Source organism: Aegilops tauschii, chromosome 5 (genome assembly GCF_002575655.3).
Source record: "Aegilops tauschii subsp. strangulata cultivar AL8/78 chromosome 5, Aet v6.0, whole genome shotgun sequence".
Lineage (NCBI taxonomy): Eukaryota > Viridiplantae > Streptophyta > Magnoliopsida > Poales > Poaceae > Aegilops > Aegilops tauschii.
Genome location: NC_053039.3, coordinates 560,028,978 through 560,048,014, shown reverse-complemented (window position 1 = coordinate 560,048,014; position 19,037 = coordinate 560,028,978). Strand labels below are relative to the sequence as shown.

At 47.8% G+C, this 19,037-nt stretch overlaps 1 protein-coding gene and 1 pseudogene across 1 annotated transcript; both read right to left on the bottom strand.

The window, feature by feature from the left end:
• Positions 1 to 8,704: 8,704 nt before the first annotated feature.
• LOC109745735 (ATP-dependent zinc metalloprotease FTSH 5, mitochondrial-like) lies at positions 8,705 to 11,344 on the bottom strand (annotated as a pseudogene).
• Positions 11,345 to 12,057: 713 nt separating this feature from the next.
• On the bottom strand, positions 12,058 to 13,756 carry LOC109745759 (scopoletin glucosyltransferase-like). The gene has a single exon (XM_020304875.4). It carries the CDS (start codon positions 13,667 to 13,669, stop codon positions 12,206 to 12,208), a length of 1,464 nt encoding a protein of 487 aa, XP_020160464.1. The 5' UTR covers positions 13,670 to 13,756; the 3' UTR covers positions 12,058 to 12,205.
• Between the last annotated feature and the right edge of the window lie 5,281 nt (positions 13,757 to 19,037).

The window sequence follows — 19,037 nt, the reverse complement described above, 5'->3', positions numbered from 1 at the left end:
CGTGACTGTGTGAGGGCCAGTTTCCGGCTGCCAGAAAGTGAAGATGGACAGGAAGGGGAAAGGAATGGCAAAGAAGAAGGGCATAGGTATTTTTCTCTAAATTTTAGGATAGGAAGGGCCAAGAGGATAGAATGCAGTGATTAATTGCAGTTTTTATGTGATGAAATTGCAGATTTGAAGAGATACTTTGAGGTACTTGGTGGTAGTCGCAGCAGCTCCAACTCCAATCCAAGTACAAGGGAAAGTGGCAATGCTGCGGGCCAATCTGTTCATCAAAGTCAAGTGAATACTGCGGAAACAGAGAATGCAAATTCCTTGCCCTCTCAACAAGTGGAAGAACAGATTCCAGATTCCGTCGAAGCCATGGTCGAGGAGAATGTTGAGGTTCTAGGAGATGAAGGTATAACCGTTTTTTCAGTGGATTACATAAAGGATGATCCAGGACTTCGCATTCCACTTGATAGATTTAGCCCCAATATTAGAGATGATGTTAGATTTGCTTACATAGAGATGGGTCCAGCTCAACCAATGTGTCCCAATTTTCCACCAAATAAAGATGAAAGATGCTTTCGAGCAGCATGGTATAAGGATTTTGAATGGTTGGAATATAGTGTTTCCAAGAAAAAAGCTTACTGTAACTATTGTTTTCTTTTTAAACATGACCGAATGGATGATAAATTTGGTTATGAGGTTTTCTCCAAATTGGGGTATGAGAATTGGAAAAATGCAGTAGCAGCATTCCGTAAGCATGTCGGTGGGGCAACTAGCATCCACAATATGTCAAAGACAGCACATGAAGATTTCAAAGATCAAAGGGCAAGTTTGAAAACTAAAGTAACAACTTACAACAAAGAGTCACTAGTCAAGTATGAAACTCGTGTGGATACATCTTTGGGCATTGTAAGTTATCTAGCATTGCAAGGTGAACCATTCCGTGGGCATGATGAGTCCACTTCCTCTTTGAACAAGGGGAATTTTTTAGAGTTACTTGATTGGGTCAAAGAAAGGTGCCCGGAAGTTAAACTTGCATTTGATGAGCTATGTCCTAAAAATGCCAAAATGACTTCAGGAACCATGCAAAAAGAACTTGCTAAATATTGTGCAATGGCGGTCACCAAAGCAATCAAAGAAGAGATGGATGGTTGTCTTTTCACTGTTCTTATTGATGAGTGCCGTGATATTTCAGTGAAAGAGCAAATGGCTGTGGTTGTCAGGTACATGTTTAAGTATTTTAATTACTTCTGTATTTATTTAGTTTTGTTCAATCTAAAGTAGTAGAGTGGGTGAACTCATTGTAAGTTTTCCCTATAGGTTCTTAAGTAAAAAAAGGAGAGACCATTGAAAGATTTTTGGGTATCAAGCATGTCCCAGATACAACATCAGCATCTTTGAAGAAGGCTCTGTTGGAGGTTTTTGGTAAACATGGTTTGCTTATTGCAAAATTGCGAGGGCAAGGGTATGATGGTGCATCTAATATGAGAGGAGAATTCAACGGCCTTCAAAAGTTAATCCGTGATGAGAATCCATATGCTTTCTATATTCACTGCTTTGCCCACCAACTACAATTGGTAGTTGTTGCTGTTTCGAGATGTTGCAAGGGCGTTGAGGATTTTTTTGAGTATGTGACCATGATTGTCAATGTAAGTGGTTCATCTTGCAGGAGGAAGGATAAATTGCTTGATAAGCAAAAGCAGATCCTTTTGGATAAGATTGAGAGGGGTGAGATGCCCACGGGAAGAGGGAAAAATCAAGCAACCTCATTGGTCAGACCTGGAGATACACGTTGGGGCTCTCATTACACAACTTTATCCCGCATTGAATCAATGTGGGATGCAGTGATAGAAGTTTTGGGCATTGTTGAGGAGGATGTGCGTGTTCCATGTAGGGCAGGAGGTTTGGTTCATCAAATGGAGACTTTCAGCTTCGTGTTCATCCTAAAGATGATGTTAAAAATCCTTCGTATGACAAATGATCTATCTCTTCTATTGCAAAAGAAGGATCAAAATGTTGTTCAGGTATGTGATAGACAGATGGAGTATGTTATATGTATCTAGTTTGCTTGATATGTTTTGTTCATGTAAGTAGAGTTGCATCTAAACTCACAAATTATATCATTTCAGGCTATGTCATTGGTTACGGATGTGAGAACACGTTTGATCAATTGGAGAAATGATGGTTGGGAGACACTCTTGGAAGATGTCAAAGCATTCTGCACCAAAAATGAAATTCCTATACCAAGTATGGATGACACCTTCACAAAATGGGGGAAATCAAGAAAAGGTGGAAGAAACAATGTCACTGCTGATCATTTTTTCCGTGTGGACACCTTCTATGTTGCTATAGACTCCATCACCACGGAGTTTGATCATCGTTTTAATGAGGTATCTTCAGAGCTCCTCCAGAACTTCTCTTGTCTTGACCCAAGAGACTCCTTTTCTAGGTTCAATATCAGTAAGCTTGCTCGACTCACAGAGATTTATCATGAGGATTTCTCTAGTTATGACCGTGAGCATATACAAGATCATCTTGAGCTATTCATTATTCATATGAGAAGAATTGAAGATTTTAGAGATTGTCATGATATTGCAAGCCTAGCTAAAAAGATGGTTGAACTTGAAAGGCACATCATGTTTCCCACGGTTTATCGCCTCATTGAGCTGGCATTGCTACTACCGGTAGCAACAGCAACAGTTGAAAGGGCTTTTTCAGCAATGAAAATCATCAAGACCGAGTTGCGCAGCAAGATATCCGATGGCTGGCTTAATGACTTGATGGTGTGTTACATTGAGCGAGGGATATTCAAAAGTCTTGATCTTGGTAAAATTAAGAAAGATTTTTCACAAGAAGGGTAGGGCACTACCGTTGCCTGGGTCTTCTACGCGCCATTAAAACTTGCCTGGGTATGTTTTAGGTTGTTCGTCTATTTAAAGTATGTTTGCATTTTCGTTTTACTTGGCTATTATGTTTAGGATTATATGAAAATATTGGTGTGCACTGTTGGTTGGTATTCTTTATGTTGGTTGTGCAAATTTTTTTTTTTGGCTTAAGAGTTCGCCCCACCTCAAAAAAGTTTCGTCCTCCGCCACTGGTCTATCCTATGTTTCCAATCTAATCACGATACTCAACATCCTCCCCCGATGACAACGGTAGCGATACAGACGGTGAGACTAGAGAAGAATCCGAAGGTAAACCGACAGACCCCCCCTCCCAGTCGTAACGGTCGATGCATCACGGAAGTTGTGGCTGAGCGAAAATCGACGAGATTACTTAAGCAAGGCGGTAGCCCTTTGTGCCGATGTCGAGGTAGCCGAGAGCCTAGGATGATGTAGTCGTGGTCGAGGTAGTCGTGCGAGAGACGCCATGGTCGATGTCAAGTTGGGGTAGCCGGTGTCGAGGAAGTCGCCGTGGACCTAGAAGAAGAGCGGCGGCAGCAGCCGCTAGGTTAGGAGCGCGGCGGCGGTGGTCGAAGTAGGCGAGGAAGAACCCAACAGCGTGACGAAGACCGACGCGGACAGTGGCGTTCCGGCACCTAGGGAGGCGGCGCGGTGCATGCCACACAGAAGTCGACGCTCATGGACGGCGAAGTAGACCGCGTGCCACGGCGCTATGGCCCGAAGGGGCAACGCAGCGACAGAGCGCAGGTCGGGGCGACGGCGGGGAGGACCTCGGGGCAGCGAGGCTCAAATAATATAATCAATCTATTCCACCAATCCTTTCGAACATGGTATCAGAGTCAAGAGATCTTGAGTTCAAGACCCGGCTGGCGAAATTAAATTGCAACTCACTTTCGGTCCATGTTTAGGAGGGTGCCTGGTCTCTTCCATCTGATCGGTCTGATGAGTGAACTGGTTAGGTGCATAAGCTTGCAACCAAGAGGTTCAGGGTTCAAAACTCAATAAATACAATAATTTCCAGTGCAATAAACTTCTTGAGATCTATGACCCTTTGATATGTCCATGTTACCACCCCGTCAATGCTCAACACCTTTGACCATAGAAGGAGATTGAATCCTCGACTCCGGCCATACCAAGCCATCCATCCTCTGTTGGCATGATGACAATACATCTTTGGTAACTGCAACACGCTTCATTCAGAAGCCTTTCAGTTAGACCAAAACTATGATTGTCCAAGTCAAACTCGATGATTTCATCGCTATCCAACACCCAGTAGAGTGTGTTTCCAACCAGAGCCGACGGCTTTGGCCCAACAAATGAGTCTCAATGAGAAGCCTCACAAAATTGGTTTAGTGGCTCATGATCAACCATGACGAAACATGCTACTATCTGAAGTCAAATGGTGCAGTACCTTAAATGAAGAATTCTCTCGAAAACAAAGAAACACCACATGTCTTCAAGAATATCTGAAAATTTGGTCTTTTGCACTGCATAGTGAAAGCACAGGAAGCTATAATTTTAATTTGCTAATTTATTTTGTATCATCACTTCCTTTGTAAAAGAACTTGGTGAATTCAGCACAATGTTGTTCAGGGCACATATATATGAACCACTTCAGGCAACGGGACTTGAACGGGCCCTTCTAACAACAAATATTTCACGCCTTCATGGTGATGTAAATTTGACAAAGCACCATTGCAGTTCATTAACATGTATACAAATCAAGATAGCATACAATGATTATTTCGGCCACGAGTTAACATCACATTTAGCGGATAGTTGATGCGCACATAGGACAGAATCTGCATCAGTATACGTTCAAACTGCATTCTGTATAGCACTAAAAGATAATAGAAAGAATACTGATAATGTTGATCCGTTACTCTACAAATATATGCACATGTACTAAAAGATAATACTAATGTTGCATCACCTCTTGAACGAACAATGGGTGATAGCAGTTATGACATCACAATCATCTCAAGTGCCATTCACAATTGAGCTTGATCATCTCCAGCACCAGTGGTGATTCCTATGATAAGAACGAGTCGATAAACAAATCAGCAGCGGGACGATGTAGGTAGCAATTATAATCTGTTGAGTGCAAAGTTTGAAATTTGAATGGCCGGCTCATCATTCAGTAAGCAATTCTTTCAAAAGAAGTTCCATGAAAATGTCGTCTGTGACTGTAATGCACAATATATGGCTCGTATATTTGAAAGCATTTACAAAGCAGATACACTTTGGAAGATTAAGTGAACTTTGTGATAGCAGAAATAATGGGAGTACCTGCAGGAGTGTAGAAACTTGCGTAAGGATAAACATATACGTAGGGCACCTTGGCCGACGCCTTCCTCAATCTGCATGGACTTGAGATGGATCATGTAGATGCTACAATACACACCAATGAAAATAACATCAGCATCTTCAGCATAGCCGATCAGCTTCATTAGAACCGTAGGTGCCGCCGCTACTACTTCTGTTGCAAGAAGTCTCTCCAGATCAACGACCCTATGATGTGTCCATGATACCACCCCATCAGTGCTAGTTACCCTTGACCACAGATGGAGCTTGAATTCATCAAGTCCGGCAAGACCAAAAAGTCCATCTTTTGTTTGCATGATGATAGTCTCCTCGCTAAATGGCACATCCTCAATTTGATCCAACCTATGGTTATCCAAATCAAACACAATAATGCTACTGTGACTCAACAAGTAGAGGTTGTTTCCAACCAGAGCTGGTGGCCGGAACTGAACTAACGAATATGGTGAATAAATTGCAAAAAACCACCATATTTGGGGACGCGAAATCAAAAAACCACCACCTTTCATTTTTTTTTTTTGTAAAATACCGCCACTTTTGTGCTAACAGTTTGCAAAAAACGTTGATTGCTCGATCAGTCCCGTTTGAGGGCAAACCTGACGCCCAGGGCCCGCTGTCAGGTGCCACGTGGCCTGTGCGCACACGGCGCCCGTCAAGCGCCGTTAGACGGCGAGAGACAAACTGGTCGAACCCAACCGGGTCGGCCATTCCCCACTCCTCGCCTGTCGGACCCTGCCGCTCCCGCCCCGCCGTCGCCCCTCCCCCCCGCCACCGCCGCCGACGGCGACCGCAGCAGCCATGGTTTCCTGGAACGACGGCGAGACTAGTGACTCGTCTATTTCTCTCCCCTCATACGAATCGGAGCCCTACGTGAGTTTTCCTCTCTGTCAGTTAGGGTTAGGGTTCTTCCCGAATTCAAGTTTGATTTCACCGATTTGATTTTGTATTTGACTGGCACGTTCTTCTCTGCTGCTAATAATGTAGATACCACGGACCACTGTGGATCCCAAATGGTGTGGCATTGTTTCTGGAGGCCCGATCTGCAGTCATAAGACGCCGGTGGAGAGGGGAGTTGCATTTCAAAGCATCCACACCGGCCGTAGGTTTTTGGGGTGTTCGGAGCAGGTTAGTAATTGTGATCCTTGTGAATGGTTAGTAGTGTTAGGTGGTCAGTGTTCATGGAGTACAATAGTGATTATGTATACAACTCTGTTTTGCCTTCTACTCCTTACTGTTAGCAGTAGATGTTAACTGAAGAATTAGGATTGTTAACTGAAGCAATAGATGTTACAAGTGGTTTATTTAAAAAAAATATGAATGGTCAAATCCTGAGTAATTATGTTTAATTGGCATGGTTTCTAGCTGCTTGTAGCAAGTAGGGCTGATAATCACGGTGCGTCCGCCGCCTCCGTTGCATGGCAAGCAAGTGCAAGCACATATTTCAACCACAACGGTGTTGTTGAGAATCTTGGCGGCGAACAACTACTATGATGTGGCGTGGCTTAGTTTTTTTTTCCGGAAAACTTTCAATCTATTCATCTTCAATCATGGTAGTACAACGAACACTAGAAATAATAAAAATTACATCCAGATCTGTAGACCAACTAGCGACGATTACAAGCACTGAAGCAAGCCGAAGGCGCGCCGCTGTCATCGCCCCTCCCTCGCCGGAGCCGGGCAAACCTTGTTGTAGTAGACAGTCGGGAAGTTGTCGTGCTAAGGCCCCATAGAACCAACGTACCAGAACAGCAACCGCCGCGGATGAAGAGTGTAGATCAAAAGGATCCAACCTGAAGACACACGAACGAAGACGAACGACGAACAGATCCGAACAAATCCACCAAAGACAGATCCGCCGGAGACACACCTCCACACACCCACCGATGATGCTAAACGCATCACCGGAACGGGGGCTAGACGGGAAGACCTTTATTCCATCTTCAGGGAGCCGCCGCCGTCTCGCCTTCCTGAGCAGGACACAAACCCTAACAAAGTTCGAAAAAAGATCTAAAAACGGAGCCCTCCCACCGGCAAGGGCCGAGATCCACTCCGCCTCCATGGCCTTGAGGCCACTGGAGACGGGACGGACCGGCGCCGGCGGGAGGCAAAGAACACTCGGGTGACAGGTATAGTTACAAACACATGATACGTTTTGTGCTCCTTGTGCTCAGTCACAGATATCCTACTAGTATGTTGCGGTACTTTCATGTCTAAGATCCAAAAGCAGGAGTAGTTTACTGAATCAAAACACAATAACGCAAAAAAAAATAGCACTCTCTTCAGACCAGAGAAACAAAAGCCATGTTTTTTTTAGAAATGGAGGAGGACCTCCGGCCTTTACATCTGGACGATGCATGCAGCCATTTTATTAAATATTCACATAAGACCTTACAAAGTCATACAACATTAAGACTAAAGCCACCGTCTAGGCAATATCTGCCGCTACTCCTATCCAGTTGATGTAGGGATGCTGATAGTCTGGGCCTAATACCAAACAGACCTCGCAGCCAAACCTAACATCTATGACCTAAGGTCCCAACCAGGACGCCTACCGGGTATGGGGCACCCACCAGTCCAGCGCACTCTTCAACCCGGACGCCTGCCGGGTATGAGGCCCGCAGCCACCTGTCACCAATCCATCTTCAGAGTTGTAATGTTGCATCTACCGTGCCAGGTCTCTCTGCCATCGACGCCTCCATGACGCCAGACAACGTCGTCCTCCTGCGCGAGTCCATCCTCTCACATCGGACGCCGAATCTGCACTGCGTCACGCCGTCGAGATCCGTCGCCATCAATGTATAGGATGAAGCACCGCTCCACCTAAGATGCGGTCCACTGGTCCCCCGAGCCCGTGCACACCTCCAAGAACGACGTCCCCAAGGGGGGAACGACATAAGAACGACGCCGTCTTCCGATCAACTGATCTAGGGTTTCCCCCGGAGGTAGCAGACAGTGACCTTGAAACTCTCCTCAGCGATGCCTTCAAGAAGGGAATGTCGCTAAATAGCGCCGCCACGCCGGCTTTGGCAGTAAGCCGAAAGCAAGTTTTCACCCGGATCTGTTTGAAGGACCTCCATCAAGCATCTCGTGCACGGATCGCCGCCATGTCTGCCAGGGACTGGACGATGGATCCAGGCCGCCGCCGCCCGACCTGCCACGGCACCACCGCGGTGCCTAAGCCGCCGCCACAGGTGCTCCTCGGCCGCGGGGAGAGAACGCGTCTGCGCTGTCGTTGCCGTCACACTCGCCGCCGGGCGCCCGCTGCTCCTTGCCACCGGTGCACCGCCGATCCATGAGCCGCCGCCGCCGATAGGAGATCGCCACCACCGCGCGAGGGGGAGGGCCCCGCCGCCGCCGTCACTGGCCAGGCAACGCCGGCGTGGCCCCGGGCGGCGGTAGGAGGAGGGAGAGAGGAGCGGAGGCCTAGGGCCGGCGCGGTAGATCGCCCCCCGTGTCGCCAGCAACAAAAGCCATGTATGATAAAAAAAAGGAATATTCTTAGGACAAGACTGTTTTGCCTTTCACCTTTTAGGGTGAAGGAGGCGTTTCCTGATTCTGCTGACTATTGTTAAGACCGTTTAATTGCCTATATACTAGTTTGTTGATCTGGTCCCCTGTGAGAGTTTCATGCTCAAGGAGGGCGTCGGCTAGCACATGAAGCTCCTTGCTGTGCGTCGTGCGAATCGTTTTCGCATTCTTGTAAGCCTTGTCCAATAGCTGCTTCACTTCCTCATCGACATGGGACGTCTGCAGCCCCCTCATGGCCGTCCTCTTCACACAGCTGCCACCATCGTCATCGTAGGAAACAAGGTCGACCTGCCCGCCCATGCCATACCTGGTGACCATGTCTATTGCCAGCTGCGTCGCCTGGCTTAGATCAGAGGAGGCAGCAGCGGTCACCTCGCTCTCTCCAAATACAAGCTCCTCGGCCACCCGGCGTCCCATGAGGACTTCCAATCTCGCCAGCATTTGCTTCCTCGTTTCTTTATACGCATCTTCTTCCTCTGGCAGGTGTGTCACCATGCCAAGAGCATCTCCCCTGGGAACAATGGTGGCCTTGTGGATAGGTCGAGCGCCATCCGTGTGGATGGTAACAAGGGCATGCCCTCCCTCACGGTACGCGGTAAGCTTCCTGCAGTTATCTGGTATCACTGCTGACTTGCGTTCACTTCCCATCATGATCCTGTCCTTGGCATACTCAATGTGATGCATCATAACAACTTCCGCCCCATCCTTGGCTGCCTTGAGAGCAGCGTCATTCACCAGGTTCGAGAGGTCTGCACCAGAGAATCCAGGTGTACCCCTTGCAATGGTCATCAGATCCACATCCTTGCTGGCTTGGACCTACAATACAATCATGGAGAAAGGGTGAGAGTCTTGCATTGGAGATGGCAAAGACGCCTTATATTTTGGGACGGGGTGGTAGTATGTACTTTTGACATATAAGCCTCGAGGATCTGCCGTCTGCCCTCGACATCTGGAATTGGGACATGAATTTGACGGCCAAGACGCCCAGGCCTGAGCAGGCCTTTATCAAGTGACTGAGGGAAGTTGGTCGCCGCGATCACAATGACCCTATCATTTTGCTTGAAGCCATCCATCTCAGAAAGCGGCTGGTTCACGGTTTGCCTGTGACACGTTGGATCTTCCGGATTTCTACGGCCTCCAATGGCATCAATCTCGTCGATAAATATTATGCAAGGAGATTTTGCTTCTTTGCTTCACCGAAGAGCTCCCTCACTCTCTTAGCCCCAACACCCACATACATCTCCTCGAAATCACTTCCACTGCATGCAAAGAATGGGACGCCAGCTTCCCCAGCCACAGCCCTTGCCAACATTGTCTTCCCTGTGCCAGGTGGGCCCACAAGCGGAACACCCTTTGGAAGCTTGCCACCAAGGCGCGTGAAACGCTGAAAATTAAGTATGCTAGGTTAACAACTCTTGTCAGCATTAAGAAAAAAAGAGAATTGAATTGTAGCCCATGCATGCCGTTTTGTTAGTTGATGATCTTACCTTGGGATCTCGTAGATAGTGAACAATGCCCTCATGCTCAGCTTTGGCTTCGTCAACCCCCTTGACATCACTGAATTTCGTGCCCGAATTTGGGGCCACTTCATTCACGCCGTCAAAACTACATTTTGAATCATCACAGTCATCCTCTTCTAGTCTTCTTCCTCTTCTAAATCATCGCTGTCAGAATCTTCGTCATCTTCTTCTTCCTCCAGATCATCATGGTCGCAATCGTCATCTTCTTCTTCTTTAAGATCATCAGGGTCACAATCTTCATCTTCTTCCAAACCAACAAGGCCTTGCTCGTTCAACCTGTCAAGCCTAGTCATGCCAGCATAGATTACAAGGCCAGTGGCTGCGACGGCCCGAAAGGTACGCCAAAGCTCCTTGCTGAACTGGCCTTTCTCCGCTGCAACCACATTCTAAATTAGCAGTGCGTGGAGAATTCATCCACACGAAGAAGACAAGTCGTGGAACAAATCGCGTGTCGTTTATGCATGGGGTAGAAAATAGCGATTGGTCGGTAAAGGAAAAGGGCGGCTACCTCGAGCTTGGGTTTCGAGACTGACAAGGGCCTTGATGTACTCAGAGAGAGCCGGAGTGGAGTTCTGGCTTTTGAAGGCCTGCACAACTCTCTCTCTGGATCGGTGCTAGAAGTAGCCCCAGAGTGCAGGCCCCGCGCGTTGTGACGGACAGAGCTCGACTGGCATCTCGTTGTGACGGACGCTACCTGCATTAAACATAGTTATGTTAGTTCCTCTCCTCCATGGCAACAGTTAAAAATCAAAGAGGTCTAGGAGTATGAGGTATGACTGAAAACATTACATATATACCTGTGCTAATAGTTGCATTTGCTGCAGGTTCCCTGGAAGAAGTGTAGATCACGTGTGCCGATCTATCCTTAGCAAGATGCCTTGCAGCCTGTGACACAAGCACACACAAAGATCGATCATGGCTACTGGAGTCAATCTGGTGTGGCATATAGGAGTATCAATCTAGAGAGCCTCCTCGATCGTCCTGCACCCAAGATCTGCCGAAACCATGCTGATGCTGGGAAAAACACAAGGGAAGGAAAAGAAAAGGAAGGACCTTGGAGAGGGCGAGGCGGCAGGCCATGGTGGGGTGACAGCCTGACAGGGCGCGCTGTTGCTGGAGAAAGATGTGTATGTCGTCTAGCTGAACCCTTACTCGCCGTCGCCCGAAGAATACCAAGACTCAACGAGAGAAAATAAGGAAAGCTTTCCACCGAATTGCTCCCAAGAGATTATATCCCTCACGATCTCAACTCCAGATTCCAGGTTCAATTAAGTACTATTCCTTCTTCTTTTTTCTATGTACGTTGGTTTTGTACCTCTATCTTTTATGTTTGCGTTTTTTCTTTTGGAAATACAGTACTCCCTCTGTTTTTATTTAGTATGCGTATTAGTTTTGGTCAAAGTCAAACTTTGACAAAGTTTATAAACAAAAATATTAACACATACAATAACAAATCAATATCATTAGATTCATTGTTGAATGTACTTTCCCATCGTATAGATTTGTTATGGTAAATGTTTATATTATTTCTATCAACTTGGTCAAATTTTACGAAATTTGACTTCAGTCAAATCTAACATGCAGATACAATAAAAACGGATCCTTGAAGTGTATCCAAGGTCCTCAAACTATTCCGAAGGTGTCATATAGGTCCTCAAACTATGAAAAGTGGCATACAGGTCCTCAAAAATCCTTGAAGTGTAATAAATGTCTATATATGTGACACCTCTGAAATAGTTCAAGGACCTACGTGATTCCTTTGAAATAGTTCGAGGACAAGGATGACGCACATATTGCACTTTAAGGATTTGGATGACGATTTTTCATAGTTTAAGAACCTACATGACACATCTGAAATAGTTGGAGAGCCTATGACAAGAGGAGACCTGCGATCAATATCGATCAGTTGGCCGGATGCCTTCTCCAACCTTCACGGCACCCCTACGCCGTCCTACGGGCCATCAGCTCGTCCATCAGACTTCCGACGTCATTGTACGAAGATCCACCGTTCTCTACCGCGCACCTTGCCTTCATGCCGAGGTCCTTGACCTTCTCTCGTATCGCGTCGCCCTCCTCGCTGTCGCCCATCAATCTAACAATGGATTCAGCGATCGCCTCACCCATCACCTCCCCAGAAGCCGCGTAGTCCTTGCCGCCGGTGATGCTGACACCCACTCCAAGCACGTCCACGACGAGCTGCTCGTTGTGGAGCTGATCTGCATACCGTGGCCATGTGACCATCGGCACACCGGTGCTCACGGCCTCCAGCGTCGAGTTCCAACCGCAGTGCGTCAAGAACCCACCGAGGGCGGGGTGGTCCAGGATGAGCAACTGCGGCGCCCAGCCTCGGATGATGAAGCCCCGGTCGCCGCGCGCCATCAGCTCGGCGAAGCCTTCAGGCATCCACTCTGAAGAGTCTGGGGCTTGGCCTGCGGCGCCGATCACCCACACGAAATCCACGCCTGAGAGGGCGAGGCCGCGGGCGAGCTGGTGCAGCTCCGCCGGCGAGGAACTAGTTAGCGTGCCGAAGGAGACGTACACCACCGAGCCGGCAGGCTTCGTGTCCAGCCACCGTAGGCAGCTGTCCGCATCCGGCGAGAGCGCGTCCGTGCCCCTCCCAGCCATGTCCTTGCTGGCGAGCGCAACGGGCCCGACGAGCCACGCTCGGCTGCCGAGCGTCCTGTGATAGTGCTCGACGTAGTCTGGCTCCAGCCCGTGGAAGCTGTTGAACACCTCGCCGAAGCTCCGCTGGTCGGCGGCGTTGATGCTCTGGAAGAGCGCCCAGTGGCCAGGCCGCTTCGCGGGGTCGATCATCATTTGGCTCCGCCTCAGCTCGACGCGGTGCGGCAGCCCCGGCAGCAGAACGAGAGCATCGGGGTCGTCGGGGACGGTCTCCAGCGGGTTATTGCGCAGCATGCTTTCGGTGCAGGACCGCGCCAACATGCTGGTACCGAGGAACGCTAGGCGGGGGACGCCGTGCTCCGCCGCGGCGTCCGCCGACCAGTGCCAAAAGCTGTCGGACACCACGGCGTCGGGGCGGTTGTCGGCCAAGAACCGCTCGAAGGGCTCCCGGAGCAGCTGCGCCGCTTCGAAAAACCTTTCGCGGTCGACGTCGGACGTAAGGGCCATGCCGTTCTCCACGCCCGGCGGGAGGCCCCCAATGTCAGGGAAAGGCACGACGGAGATGTCGATCGCTGGGCAGCCGGTGGCACGGGACGCGTCGTTGGCACGGTCGACGGTCGAGCGGATGATGGCAGCGTTGACTGGCGTGGTGAGGATGGTGCACCTGATGCCGTGGGCGGCGAAGACCGCGGCCATGTCGGCGATCGGTATGAGGTGGCCGGGGGCGAGGAACGGGAAGAAGAGGATGTGCAGCGGCGGCTGCTGCTCGCCTTTGACAGCCATGGCTGGCTAGCTGCGTGTCTGGCTTGCCGGCACGGAGCAGGAGCAATCAGCGTATTTAAAAAGGGCAAGTTGTTTGTGACTTTGGTGATCTCCGTCCTCGAGAGTCCACTTTCCTCTAGTTATTAAGAGGCTTGATTCTGACTTTGATGCCGTTTTCAACTTTTTCGATGCCTTCACATGCAAGAGTTTGGAAACTTTTTTTTCTTGAAAAAGGGACTCCACGGCCTCTGCATCAGAACGATGTATACGGCCAACTTATTAAAAAGATAAATATGTTCAACAAGGTCTTAGAGTCTCAAAACGAAAATAAAGGAGAGCTCACAAAGAGCCAAAAGGGCCAAAAACAAATTGGTCATGAAAAGCCACAACCGGCTGGCATAAGAGAGACAGGTAAACTAATTGCTTATCCTATTACATGACCGCCATCCAAACCGGCTGAAAATATCCCGTGCTACCATCTCCCAGCGAGTAGATCCAGTAACCAAACGCTCCCTGGCCTCCGTCGGAATGAGTAGCGACCACATACGAATCAACGCAGTGGCTTGAAAAATAACCTGCAAAAAATAAATATTTGTTGTTCTGTTAAAGACCAAATCATTTCTGCAGTTCCAGACTGCCCACAATAAAGCACAAACTCCTACTCGAATATGTCTCGCTGTTTCGGGCTCTATCCCGTTAAGCCACGTTCCAAATAACGTGTTGACAGAACTCGGTGGAGTAATATTAAATGCAATATGGACTGTCCGCCATAAGACTTTTGCTAACGGGCAATCAAGAAAAAGGTGTTTGATGGTTTCATCCCGATCACAGAAACTACACCTAGTAGATCCTGTCCAATTACGTCTTACCAAATTTTTCTTGGTTAATATTACTTGTTTATGGACAAACCACATAAACACTTTGATTTTCAAAGGAACTTTAACAGCCCAGACATGTTTGGAACTAGGAATCGAGCTTGAATTGATAACATCAACATACATTGATTTAACAGTAAACTCTCCAGACCTAGTAAGCTTCCAGCATAATTTATCCGGTTGTTGAGTTAGCTGAACCTGCATCAGTCTACTTACTAGATGGAGCCATTCTTCCCAACGATTGCCAATTAGCTTCCTTCTGAACTGAATATTAAGGGGGTTGGATTGAAGTACCGTTGCAACGAACGCCTCACGTCGTTGAACAATACGATACAGAGATGGGTATTGAATGGCAAGGGGGGTCTCTCCGAGCCAAGTATCCTCCCAAAATCGTGTACTAGCACCGTTGCCAATAATAAACTTTGTCCTATTAAACAAGCTTAATTTGACTTTCATAAGCCCTTTACAAAAAGGTGATTCAGTCGGGCTTGCTGTCACCTGTGACAAAGTTTTGGAGTGAAGATACTTGCTACGGAGGATCTGCGCCCAAGTGGCATCAGTCTCAATCGATAACTTCCACAGCCACTTGCTGAGAAGACATCTGTTCTTGACCTCAAGATTCTCAATACCAAGACCCCCTTGGTCTTTCGGTCAAGAGATGACATCCCATTTGGCGAGTCGGTAATTTCTTTTTAATTCATCGCTCTGCCAGAAAAATCGTGATCGATAGAAGTCCAGTCTTTTCCTAACTCCAACTGGGACTTCGAAGAACGACAATAGAAACATAGGCATACTCGTGAGAACCGAATTAATCAGGATTAATCGGCCTCCGTACGACATGAGCTTGCCCTTCCAGCAACTCAGTTTCTTTTCAAATCGGTCCTCGATGCACTTCCATTCTCTGTTTGTCAGCTTACGATGGTGGATTGGCATACCTAAGTACGTAAAAGGTAAAGTCCCCAATTCGCACGCAACCAATTGCCTATACGCCTCTTGTTCGTCATTGGCTCTACCAAAGCAGAACAATTCGCTTTTGTGAAAGTTAATCTTTAACCCGGTCAATTGTGCAAATAAGCATAACACCAGCTTCATATTTCTCGCTTTGGCCAAGTCATGCTCCATAAAGATGATCGTATCATCGGCGTACTGAAGGATAGACACACCTCCATCAACTAGATGAGGTATCAAGCCACCCACCTGACCAGCCTCCTTAGCCCTTCCTATCAAAATTGCCAACATATCAACTACAATGTTGAACAGGATAGGAGACATCGGATCCCCTTGTCTCAGGCCCTTATGTGTCTGAAAATAATGACCTATGTCGTCATTCACTTTAATTCCAACACTCCCTTTTTGCGTGAACGATTCTACCTGGCGTCGCCAGGCTTCATCAAAACCTTTCATACGCAAGGCCTGTTGAAGGAATGGCCATTTGACTTTATCGTACGCTTTCTCGAAATCCACCTTAAAAACAACTCCATCTAATTTTTTAGTGTGAATTTCGTGGAGCGTTTCATGAAGGACCACCACCCCTTCTAGGATGTTTCTGTCCGGCATGAAAGCAGTTTGGGAATGCTGCACCACAGAATGCGCAATCTGTGTGAGCCTATTAGCCCCAACCTTGGTGAAAATTTTGAAACTAACATTGAGGAGGCAGATCGGCCTAAATTGCTCAATTCTCACAGCTTCCCTTTTCTTAGGAAGCAGTGTTATTGTTCCAAAATTTAAATGAAATAACTGAAGCTGTCCAGAGAATAGATCATGGAACATTGGTAACAAATCCCCCTTAATAATATGCCAACACTTTTTATAGAACTCCGTCGGAAATCCATCCGGCCCTGGAGCCTTATTGTTCTTCATCTGCGCAATAGCTTCAAACACCTCTATCTCCGAGAACGGGGCAATCGAAATATCATTTTCATCAGAAGTGAGTTGAGGCACATCCTCAATCCTGGACTCATCTAGGGAGATAGAACTATCCTCCGGAGGTCCAAACAATTGCTTATAGTATTCGGTTATGTATAGTTTGAGGTTATCCTGTCCTAAAATAGTTCCTTCATCTTGTTCAAGCTGAAAGATTCTCTTCTTTCTGTGCTTGCCATTAGCAATCAAGTGAAAGAATTGAGTGTTCGCGTCCCCCTGGACAACTTTGCGGACCGTAGCACGCAACGCCCACTTTAATTCCTCCTCACGGAGAAGCTCTTTCAACGTCATCTCCGCTTCAAGTTTAGCATGAAGCTCCGTGGCTTGCAAAATCGTGGATTCGGCTTTTAAATCTAGGGACTGAATAAGTGAAAGGAGCCATTCCTTTTCAAATTTATAAATCCCACTAAGGTGCTTAGCCCACCCACGTAAGAAACTTCTCAAATGCCTGATCTTATTCTGCCAGCGCTCAACAGAAGTCCTACCTCCTGCATCCTTAGCCCATTCCCTGGCTATCAGATCCAAGAAGCCTTCCCGTTCAAACCATGCCAGCTCGAATGAAAAGGAATTTTTGTTTCCTACGTGGTTTGGCTCACCCGAGTCAAGAGTTTGGAAACTTGTCTCAGTCTCACTTATTTGAGTGTGATCTAGTTAAAAATTGAAAACAAGGTAAATTGCAACTCTTCGTAAGCCATGGACTTTGCTCAATCAACTATTGTCTTCTTGTTGGAAATATGCCCTAGAGGCAATAATAAATTGGTTATTATTATATTTCCTTGTTCATGATAATCGTTTATTATCCATGCTAGAATTGTATTGAAAGGAAACTCAGATACATGTGTGGATACATAGACAACACCATGTCCCTAGTAAGCCTCTAGTTGACTAGCTCGTTGATCAATAGATGGTTACGGTTTCCTGACCATGGACATTGGATGTCGTTGATAACGGGATCACATCATTAGGAGAATGATGTGATGGACAAGACCCAATCCTAAGCCTAGCACAAGATCGTGTAGTTCGTTTGCTAAGAGCTTTTCTAATGTCAAGTATCATTTCCTTAGACCATGAGATTGTGCAACTCCCGGATACCGTAGGAATGCTACCAAACGTCACAACGTAACTGGGTGGCTATAAAGGTGCACTACAGGTATCTCCGAAAGTGTCTGTTGGGTTGGCACGAATCGAGACCGGGATTTGTCACTCAGTGTAAACGGAGAGGTATCTCTGGGCCCACTCGGTAGGACATCATCATAATGTGCACAATGTGACCAAGGAGTTGATCATGGGATGATGTGTTACGGAACGAGTAAAGAGACTTGCCGGTAACGAGATTGAACAAGGTATCGGGATACCGACGATCGAATCTCGGGCAAGTACCATACCGGCAGACAAAGGGAATTTTATACGGGATTGATTGAATCCTCGACATCGTGGTTCATCCGATGAGATCATCGAGGAGCATGTGGGAGCCAACATGGGTATCCAGATCCCGCTGTTGGTTATTTACCGGAGAACGTCTCGGTCATGTTTGCATGGTTCCCGAACCCGTAGGGTCTACACAATTAAGGTTCGGTGACGCTATAGGGTTGTAGAGATATTAGTATGCGGTAACCCGAAAGTTGTTCGGAGTCCCTGATGAGATCCCGGACGTCACGAGGAGTTCCGGAATGGTCCAGAGGTAAAGATTTATATATGGGAAGTCTTGTTTTGGTCGCCGGAAAAGTTTCGCGCATTATCGGTATTGTACCGGGAGTGCCGAAAGGGGTCCGGGGGTCCACCAAGGGGTCCACATGCCCCGGGGGGGCCACATGGGCTGTGGGGTATGCGCCTTGGCCTATATGGGTGTAACACCCTGGGAATCATGCTACAGTAACCCCCGTGATTAAGCTAATCATGTGCTAAACAGGGCTAGATCACATTTGAACCACACCCTTGTCAAGCTCCTAGTTCAAACTTCAAATATAATTAAAGTGGAAAATAAAAGTTTTCAAAAATTCAAACAGAAATGTTCAGTGGGTTCTAAATAATACACTGGTAATTATGGTGGAGAAAACACATTTTTATAAAATGTCTAAATACTTTTAAATGAAATAAAACAGAAAAGGAAATAAACAAAAAAGAGAAAACAGAAAACAAAACAGAAAAAGAAAGCAAAAGGAAAAAGGCCCGCTCCCCCCCCACTGGAACCGCGGCCCAAACCCCCCCCGGCCCAAGCTGGGCCGCCACCCGCAGCCGCGCCCCGGCCCAGCCCACCCCCCCGCCCCGCGTCCCCTTCCTGTTCCCCCGACCGGGTCGGAACAGGGGAGCGTCGCCGCCGAACCCCCTCGCCGGCGGTGAACCCCGCGAGAGGATAAGGGCGCCAGCGGCCCCGCTCCCTCGGGCCTCTCTCCCACTCACCCCGCTCGCTCCCTCGGCCTCTGCGCCTCTCCCCCGGGTCCGCGCCGCTCCCCTCTTCCCCACGCCCGACGCGCTCGCCGCCGTTCACCTTGTTCACGTGGCCACCGTGCCCCACTCGCCTCCTCGCCGTGTCGTACGACGTCGCCGCCCTCGACTACACCCCCTCCGCCTCTCCGTCGAAGCTCAGAGCC

Coding starts and splice junctions, on each gene's coding strand:
- LOC109745759 (XM_020304875.4), bottom strand. CDS start 13,669: ATGGCTGTCAAAGGCGAGCAGCAGCCGCCGCTGCACATCCTCTTCTTC.